Genomic DNA, 9,967 nt, shown 5'->3' with positions numbered 1-9,967 from the left:
TCCATCGAACTACAGATCCGCTACCCGATCTGGCAAACTTACATAGTGCGGTTATAGCCGATAGAGGGCCACGAAGCGAATGCAGAAGTGCCGTTCACCCTGTTACGAGTTGATGAACCACTGAAACGATTTTGGAAACATTCTTATAAGGTACAAAAAACTCTTTGGTGTTGCTTTAAAGGTCGGTTTGCTGAAAGCTGTTTCAGCAGCACCTCATCTGGTTTGAATAAGATGTCGTTTCAAAATGCTATCCTTAGCAAAAACTCACAATATGACCCAGAAAGAAAGGCCTCATTGTTGTGTAGAGGTACATTTCCTAATTCTTAATTAATTCACTCATTTCCTTCTGTATAAGGTCACCATGGATATATAGTACAACTCACAAGTCCCACAAGTGTATCAGAGTCAGCGGTAAGTGTTTATTTTAGTAACAGTGACACTGTAAAATGAAACAATACAAATAAAAAACAGCACAATGTTAGATCACAGACCTTAACTAAGTACTGTCAAGTGCAATGAGGAGTCCAACAGTTAAATACAACCCTATCTCATCAGTATCCATTAGAGTTCATAGAATATCTTATTTAAGGGCCAGACATGTTCACAGACTCAGTCCACTTATTACTGTTATTGACTGGTTTGTTTTTTGAGAAGTGGGAGATTGAATGTTCAATCACCTTTACATACAATAAACTTAACACACTGGTTAAGACCTAAAAGTACTGTGAATGAACAGAGCCTGACATATATTAAGACAGTAATGGTTTGCCATACAAGGACTTCTATATCTTTTGACAACATCCAAAATGCTCCGAGCCAGCATCTCCATGAAATTATGCAGCAGTACAAATTCCTAAAGGGACTGTTGATTATGCAATAAAAACAACATATTATAATCTGAATAAGTTGTTAACCTCTTGCATAAGACGCACAGTAGAACTACAATTGTCCAACACTTTCAGGACACTTCCTAATCCATGGGTAGTGGTACCCACCAATACAAGTGATATGAATCCAGATCTACCCATATTTACAGTTCAGTGAAACCTTCGGTCAGACAAAATGTAATTTTGTTTCATTTTGCCCTTGACAGAAAAGCAAGATCCCTTTTGTTTCAGTGTCTGACTTCTCTCATCCAATTGTGTATTAAGATATCAGATATTCCTTCACTGAAACCTCCCATTTCTCTTGTATCCAAGATACACTTCAATTGTATTCATAATACAACTGTGTTTTTTAAAAAAGGGGGAAAAAAGTCTTAGAAATTGATATTGGTCAGGGGAAGGCATGGAATGAGAAATGTTTTCTTTCAAGTGTTTTCAGTCAAATGAGGTTGGCCTTGCTGCATTATGAATGTACTACAAATACGGCTTCATTCATATCATAAAAACTTGAAAAAATCCCTGATGGCAGCACCCATGGGTCCCATTTCTAAACAGACTCCAGAGAGAGGGAGAAACAAGACCGGGAGAGAGTGACAGAGCGAGTGAGTGACAGAGAGTAACAGAGAGAAAGAGAGAGAGAGAGAGAGAGAGAGAGAGACTGAGTGAGACAAAGAGATGGGAAGTGAAACGTAAGCTATGTTAACCCAGAGAAGTCCTACTCTGGTGTTAAATGAGTCCTTGTCAGACTGGAAGTGATGATCAAAACGGCTGTCTCATCTGGGCTTCCTTCTGCTCTCATGACGTTCTTCTCTCTTCACAACACTAATGGCACTAATGGCATGCGCATGAGGTTGTGTCTGTGGTTAATTCAATTTTTGTCCCCCTACAGTAAATCAAAGCAATGGCCATAGCAGTTTGAACACCCAGCAATGCAAGTTTCACATTCAAACACAGCATTGCCAGGTACACAGAGAGATGGGCTAGCGAGAACATAAAGGCTCAGTATATTAAAAGTGACCATTTTTAAAGGGACCTTGGGTAGAAGTTGCTTTTGCCTGTTTTTTTCTTTTTGTGATCAATAGAGACTTTGACACTGAGTACATAAACAGTACTGTGACCTATGGAGTCTAGGAGTGGTCATTGCAGGAAGAAAAATACTGATTGAGATCATGTTTCGCTAAGCCGGGTTCTTTTTTTAATCAACTTTGGACGTTTTAATTCTTTCCTTCCCACAGGAGATAAGAGTAGGCTACTGAGGGCCAACATAAAAGACCAGCTTGGGATGATAGGCTATGCACAAATTCAAAATGCAAAGTTTCCTTGTGAATAGGTAAACTTTCAAGCTTTACTGAGCTTGGTCTATTGTGCTGCCTAGTTCCTGTAAATACAACGAGGGAACAAAATTATCAAAACAAGCACACAGCGTTTTAGTGAAACATGGCCTTAACATTTTTTTCTTCTTGCAATAACTTCACCCACTGTGAGAAAATAATAATTATGTTCACATTCAAGGTATTGTGAAGTGAGCAATTACTCAGTAACTTAAAAGAGAAATAACATCTCTCAATCCTCCCATCACACCCACTTCCCTAAAAATGTACACAGCAAAATATCCTTCTGTGACACTATAGTGAGATGAAGTCTGAACAAAAGGATTTTTAGAGGAATAAGTGGCATTATTTGGCTGAGCCCGCTGGAGAGGGCTGTGTTTCAGCTGTGCTTCTTGTGGACGAGACTATAAGGAGCTCTGGGAAACATGAGTGAGGAAGGGTGTCAGTTGCCATGCTCTTGTGAACCTGGGCTTCCTGAAAGTGTATCTACACAGGATGGGAAACATAACGTGGGTACAGATTCAAACACATGCCATTCATCAATCCGGAAGAGTGAGGCAGGTAGCAATTTCCAGACAAGGTTGTCTGAGCCCCTCATAGAACAGCAGCAGGTTTCAACCATGAGCCAGGCACAAAGCAGAACACAGAGGGAAAAGCCTTGAGTCTGATAAGGAGTCACAACACATTTTGTCACCTCGCATCCCTGTTCCTTTCACAGTTTTGACAAGGCGTCAAGTCTTGGTGTGTCCAAGCCCATGCCGAGACCAGCAGCAGGCTTGTACGGCCGGCATTCGTTAAGCTGTGTGTGCGAAGTGAGAACGCCGGCGCCCCTCGCTCAGACAGTTAGAGGCAGCTGCCAGATCATCAGGCTGCTGTCGGACGACTCCTCCCCGCGCGCCGGAACCATCTCCCCCTCCCGGAGCCGCCTCAGGCCCCTGCCTCCGGAGACCACGGCCACGGAGCTGACCCTGTCCCTACGCGCACCGTCACGCTCGCACGTCCGGCCCCGCACCCACATGTCCGGGTCGTCGCTGAGCTCGTAGATGGAGCCGTCCTCCAAGCTGTGCTCCAGCGACTCCAGCGACGAGTCGGACGCCTCGTCACCAACGCGCGCCGTCAGTGGGTGGCCCGGCAGGCCGGACGTGGAGCGGACGCGATACTGCAGAAGCATGCCGCGGCCCTTGGCCTTGCTCAGGTCGGTGGCGTTGTTGTGCGATGATGCCGTCACCGGTAGCTGACCGGCCAGCTGCTGTAGGGACTCCTGGGAGGAGGAGTCGCTGCGGTCCTCGCCACCGAAGGCTGAGTCAGGCCCGTCGCACATCGAGTCCCTCTTGAGCAGGTCTGGGGACAGAGTACTGGAGGTGGCCACCAGGAAGTCTACTGGCCCATAGTGGGCATTGAGGGACGTCATTCCCTTACCTGCAGGGGGAAAAAGATACATGATCAAAAGACCACTCTGCAATGAAGATCCCAGTACTCCCAATACAAACAATCAAAACAAGAGCTCTACAACATCTTATCTTCCAAAAAAACAATATGAATTCCTTTGTACTTGCAAGTGATACACATTAAGTGATTCATATTACTTTATTCAACATCTCTGCATGTGCTATTTGTTTCTACAAATTTCTATTTGTTTGCATTTCTACATGAATAATGCAAAGAATCATCTCCGTTGTATGGCTGAGAAAAGATACACTGTACCTGTAATTTTCGGAATGCCCTCCAACTTGGGCACTGGTAGGGTAACGATGATGCCAGAGGCAGTGCCAACCCACAGCAGTCCCTGGCACACCAGTAGACTTGTAACACGCATACTCCTCTGACCTGCACACAGGGGCAAAACACTTTGGTTATTAACATGAAGGGCCCCATCTTGACGATCAGAAATGGATGGTCAGAGGGGCAAAGTTTATAGACATTAAAGGCGTGGCCAGTCCACATTCACTAATTTAATGGTGTGCTTTTGTGATCAAATGCCGGGCGCTGGGCGCAAAAGGGTTGTTATGTTCTTAGTCATGGGTGTGTTTTGGGGCGTAACATCCTTTAAACCAATGAGAATAACATCTGTCATTCCCTTTAACAGCAAGCAGCGCAACTTCAAACAGCGCATCGGTATTTACAGGGATTCCATTAAACCATTGCTTTACTAAAACCTGTTTGTGACTAGCAGAGTATAGCCTACATGCATTTGCACTTGCCTATTATTTGAACTCCGGCAAAATGAAACGAACTTCACCGTGGTCTCAAAGTCAAGGACAAAACAGTTTTACACAGTTAATTACTTTCACTATTGACTGACAAGGAATTACCATCTAAAACATAGCATGAAAAAAGCAAAACAAAGCAAAGCAACCCAATAATGTTCAAATGACTGAATAAAAATCCTAAGGATATTTATCCTGCAGAGGAGTTGCTGCTAACATCTCGTGACAGTGCATCTTCAGCTGTGTTTTACATGTATATGCGCCTTTCACTATACAGTAGACCAGGTTTTTCTTGGTCAGTGGTGTAATGCTTTTTAGATGGTGTAAGATAATGATTTTTAGATCACGTGCCAGACCACACCTTATGTCGTTAATTGCCACACCCCTGGGTGCAAGGTTTAATAACAGTGGAGGGCAGGCTTGGAATTTCACCATTCTGGGGGCAAGGACACTTGGCCTTCGGTTGGGCATATTTGGTGGGGGACACAAAGGCCACATGTCAGGGCAGTGCACCAGTAGGCTATAAAAATGATCAAAGTTGTATTTAGCCTATTCACTGCAGTAGACCTGCATCACTGTATGAAACATTACAAAAACATGAAACAAGACATATTACATAGAATCATCTGATCACTGAGAATCATCTGATCATCTAATATTTACAGATATCTAGGCTATATTTAACATTTGTTTTATAGTTGGCCTGTTATGAAATCATGTATTGAACAATTTAAGCACAGCTCAGCTTTAAGAAACTCAAATAGCCTAGATGCATGCTTAGCATTTTGTGATCATTTAGGCTTCTTTCACAAACTCTTAGTCAGCTGTCCTCTGATTTACTGATATCTAGGCGATATTTTTAACATTTATTTTGTATTTTGGCCCGTTAAGAAATCATGTGGAACAATTTAAAAACATTGTAAAACTTAAAACCCAAATTTGGAGACATCCATGCATGTCGAAATGTACAGCAAATTCAAAACTGGATTACTCTGGAACGGCTAACTGTACAGGGGACTGCTTTACATCTTTGTGTTCGGTAAGGTCTGCTGTTTGTTCTGATATATGGTTTGTCACGTCTTAAACGAAGGGTTCGTGAAGTATTCCACCGAGATGAATGGGTAGGGAGATGGACGCAAAACCTTCAATAGAATTTATGATTAAATTGAATTATATTATTTACTTTTCTCGCGAAACTTTCACCACAGCAATTAGCGGCTAACATTGTTTAAAAGCTGAGAAAAATCCCTTTTAATCTGATACTTGTGATGTCTGTGTGATGAGTAGGCTACTTCGCGAGTAGTTCAACTGAGAAGAATGGGTGAATTTGGACGCACTTTCTTTATTGTGCTGTCACTTTCTCCACTGCGAAAAAAATAAAAATAATTTGCGCTGTGAATAAATATATTATTTTGACAGGCCATAGGCTAAATAAAATTCGCTATTAGTAGGACGCAAAGCAGATTATTGAAAGAAGGGGGCACCAAGGCCACCGTGGCCTGTAAACCTCTGATTTTCAAAGGGGCATCATGGTCAACGCAAGGGGCTACGATGGCCATGGCCGTCATGGACGCCGTGAAATTCCTACCCTGGTGGAGGGCATGGTGAAAAATTCCTCACATTATTAAGTGTACGATAAGAATGAGCCCTGCCCCACCATGTGCCGGGTGCACGATAGGGCCCAAAGTCTTTACTTTGTTCTCTGCTGCAATTCATTATTCATTTAATTATTATTCATGGTTGTTGTTTACACTTACATCTTTAGTGTTGTAAACTAAAACTATCTGTTTAATCTGTAATCTGTTATTATAGTCTCCATACTATTACTCTACTCTCCACTACTTATTTAATTATTAATTGTCTTTTAGTTGATGTTAGGGTATCCTTACATCCTTGGTGTTCTAGATCTTTGTTTATTTGTGTTATCTCAGATTGCTATTCCATGTGTAGGCCTCCATACTGGTCTATAAATAGACTAGAGGTGGTGGTGATAGTCAAGCCCACAGCCAGACCCGTACCAGTGACCACATCGGCATATCAGGAAAAACTAATGGTGCAATCACCAGTATAATTCATGCAGTCATTAAGCAGTTTAAAGTACCCCAGGGTTTAAACTAGACTGGGGTTTGCAAGACCCAGTTCAGCCCTTAACTGAACTCCAGAAGGCCAAACCTCCACCTCTACATGGTACTGCCCTTGATCATGCACACACAGGTGGTCATGTTGAATGAAAATGAGTCTGAGTAGGCCACGGTCAGCAATGGTACAGCCCCAAGGGGGTCTACACTGCCAACTACCTCAGTGGCCATTAAAGTATACTACCGAGTTAAGTTTTCATGCAAAAATGTTATTTTAGGTTGCATGCATAAAGTATTTATAAATACAGGTTGTAGGATTTGCCCAGTGGTGTAATGGACACTACATAAATCTCAACACATGTTTGCATACATAAAAAAACACACACACACACACACACACACATGCACACACATGCATAATGAGAGCACTGTGCAGGTAAGCTCCTATAAATATCTGGGCATTCACATTGACTAGAGACTAGGCATGAAGTGTTTGGGAGAACAGGCATGCAGCACGCAGGGTCTGACGGCAACTGCCCCCCCTGTCTTTTCTCTGTGGAGCCTCCGAGCTGTTGGTGTACTGCAGAAAATACCACTTTCACTCTGCCGCCGTGCTGCTGTTGAAGAGCCTATCGGGCTGTCATCATCTGGGTCGACGACCTGTCTCTCTGCGGCTAGAGGCTTACATCACCTTTCTCACACAGAGAGTCACAGAAAAAAAAGCCTCATCTGACTTAAACAGCATCCCAGCCTTGAGGCAGTCTACGTCAAAATCAGGGTCAGAATGACTATTTTAGACCTTTCCCCGTGTATTTCAGTCAGAACTTCTCCTCCCACTCTCTGGCACTCAATTCAGGGCAACTGTGTACACTGCAGAGGTGCATGCATAGTTTTGTCCCTGTGCCTGTCGTAACATTCCATAACCCTCAGGGCCAAACTAGACACATGCCATGCATGATGGATGACTTTCATCATCCCAATGTTTTTTTTTTCATGTTTAATGTGTAAATGTTATGTAGTATATACAATCCATGCAAGTATATGTTCTTGCATATGTAAATCTAAGTATTTTTTTAACAATTTTGTTCATGAAAATGTGTAAAAATTATTTGTAAAAAAAAACATTTTCATATGTGAAGTGTGCTACATACTGTAAACAAATCATGACTGTGACTTGTAGGACCGTCGTGAAATATTGTTCAGTAGGTGCAAGTGAGCTCAGCTTTGTATTTTCTCTGCAACTCTTTTATTGTCTCTCTCAATCTTTTTCTCTCCCTTAGGCTAAAGTATAGCAGAATAAACAGTGATTTTTTTCTGTTGTTTTTCAAAGTCTGATCAAAATCCGGCAAGGCAGCAGCTAATTATTCTTCACTAATCCTACATAAGCCTCTCTCACCTCAGCAATCAGCAGTATTTAACAAAGCAATTATTATGTGCTGTTCTGTTCTTTATGAGTGCTTTGTGAAACACATTCCAAAGAGTGGTTGAAATATGATTGTATTTTGATTGTAAGTTCATACTGAAGTCAGAGAACTATGTTTATTATTCATTTATTCACTCAAGGATATGCACCACCACAACCAGATGCATGCATTTTTTTCTTTAGTTAGCAGAATGTACTGTATGTGCAAAGAAGAGGTACTCTACGGACTTATGTCATTAATAGCAGGGTATGGTGTGCTCTTCTCTCTACATTTTACAAGTAGCTGGAATGCTCACCCCTGCTAAGCCTAGAAAGCACATGCAGAACATATTCTGACAAAACAAATAAACAAACAAAAACACTTGTTTTTCACTGCACATTTACCTTCAAATAAAGTACTACAATAAGATGGGAACAAAGGCATAACAGTAGCATAACCTGAAGGTGCAGTGACAGGTAAGAATAACCCAGTTATATAAGTAACAATAAGCATTGGGCTGACTAAGGTTCACCTCCACACCGCCATTGACTCGAACCCTCAAACCTGCAGCACCTTGATTTTAGGGGCAGGTGAGCTAGCAAGGAGAATAAAAACCCTGCTAGCATTCACCACCAGCATGTGACTTAAGGCATCCCTTACAGAAATTTCAGGTTTCTGGCGATCAGTTGCCGCAAATTTGCGGCAAGGTCATATTTTCACATGCAAGTTAGGTTTCTGGCAAACAGTTGAGGTTAACTTTTGGTAATGTTGCAGCAATGTCATTATGCAAATTAGGGTTGTCACCAGAAGTTCACTGGAAGTTTGCCATTACTGGCTAAGTGTGGTGGCAAATCACTGGTGAACACATTTGCCACTAGTAGCAAACTTCTCATTGTTGCCAGAACTTTGCTGGAAGTTTGCCTCTAGCAGCCAACACTGGCAAACTTCTGGCAATATTTTCTAGTGAACTCATTTGTTTCCCACAAATCACCCACAAGTTTGCTGCAAATCTGCCGCAAACATTTAATTTTTGTAAGGGATCCTCTGGTAGTGTTGTGGTATTTATAAAGGGGCCCCCAATAGTATAATGACTTACTTTTTGGTATCCAGTGTAGAACAAAGTGGGTATGAATAAAAAAGGGGTATATTATGATAGATCTACAATCTGACTTAAGGACTGACATTTGGGCCTTCCAAGATCATTGATTTTCTGTCTGATATTTCTCCACTTCCTCATGTCCTTCACTTTAAAATCAGCTACTGAAAACCATTCAGTTGAAAGGGGGAAAAGGTGTTCAGAACTTCCCGCGAAACCTGTGGCTTGATTAACAACTCAGCAATTTCAGCAATCTTAAAATAAACTGTTTAAATATGAGCACCGCTGATCTGTGTGCGTGCGCGCATGTGTGTGTGTGTGTGTGTGTGTGTGTGTGCTGTTGAATCGCAAATGGAAAGGGACCTTTGTTTTGAGAAAGAAAAAAAAGAGACTTTTATTTTGAAGAGGGAAGTGGAGACTTTACAGTTCTCATGCCAGAAAGTGCAGAGTTATCTTCAAGCACATGTAGTGAGAAGCTGTGAAGTTGAGCTGAGAAGCACGTGTTGAACTGTTAAAGATAGTGAAGTGGGGAAAGACTTTACTTGCTGGACATTTCCAGGGATGCTACTGGTAGGATGATGGTTTGATGTTAATATTTTTCAGTTGTTTAATGTTAAATGCAAATTTTGTTGGTAAGAGTGCTTAAGTTAATGTAGCTAATTTCTAACTGCCTTGTGCTCATGTTAGCTCATGTAATAGCATGATAGTAGTAGCATGGGAGTAAAAACACGGTAGTGACTGTGCTTTTGTAGTAATGTTGCATTGTTAAATGAATGTAAGGTTAAGGAGAACTTTATATTTGTTTGTATATTTGAAGGTAGGTAGTTTTTAGTAATTGCTGTATTTTGTGTTTTGTTTTCTCTTTTCTTGTAAAGGTTTTTAACCTGACATAGTCTGACATAATCTGATGTAAACTGATTTAAAAATCTAACTAATAACAAGTCCTAATTGAACATGAGAAGCTAACT

The 9,967-nt window shown here is 41.6% G+C and overlaps 1 protein-coding gene across 2 annotated transcripts in view; it reads right to left on the bottom strand.

Moving 5' to 3' along the window:
- Positions 1 to 399: 399 nt before the first annotated feature.
- The window catches only part of arhgef10la (Rho guanine nucleotide exchange factor (GEF) 10-like a), a 147,223-nt gene continuing 137,655 nt past the window's right edge, over positions 400 to 9,967 (bottom strand). For both annotated transcript variants that reach the window (XM_076267300.1, XM_076267299.1), the window contains 2 exons: positions 3,920 to 4,042; positions 400 to 3,634 (listed from right to left, as the gene is read on the bottom strand). In XM_076267300.1, the coding sequence (XP_076123415.1) occupies positions 3,051 to 3,634; positions 3,920 to 4,042 (707 nt within the window). In that variant the 3' untranslated portion in view covers positions 400 to 3,050. The remainder of the gene's footprint in view (positions 3,635 to 3,919; positions 4,043 to 9,967) is intronic.

This window comes from Alosa pseudoharengus, unplaced genomic scaffold (genome assembly GCF_046254945.1).
Source record: "Alosa pseudoharengus isolate Yale_2024_CS ecotype anadromous, Long Island Sound unplaced genomic scaffold, YU_APseudo_1.1 YU_APseudo_1.1_scf_5, whole genome shotgun sequence".
NCBI classification, from domain to species: domain Eukaryota; kingdom Metazoa; phylum Chordata; class Actinopteri; order Clupeiformes; family Clupeidae; genus Alosa; species Alosa pseudoharengus.
Note: the sequence above shows the minus strand (reverse complement) of the source record. Positions and strands in the feature narration are given on the sequence as shown.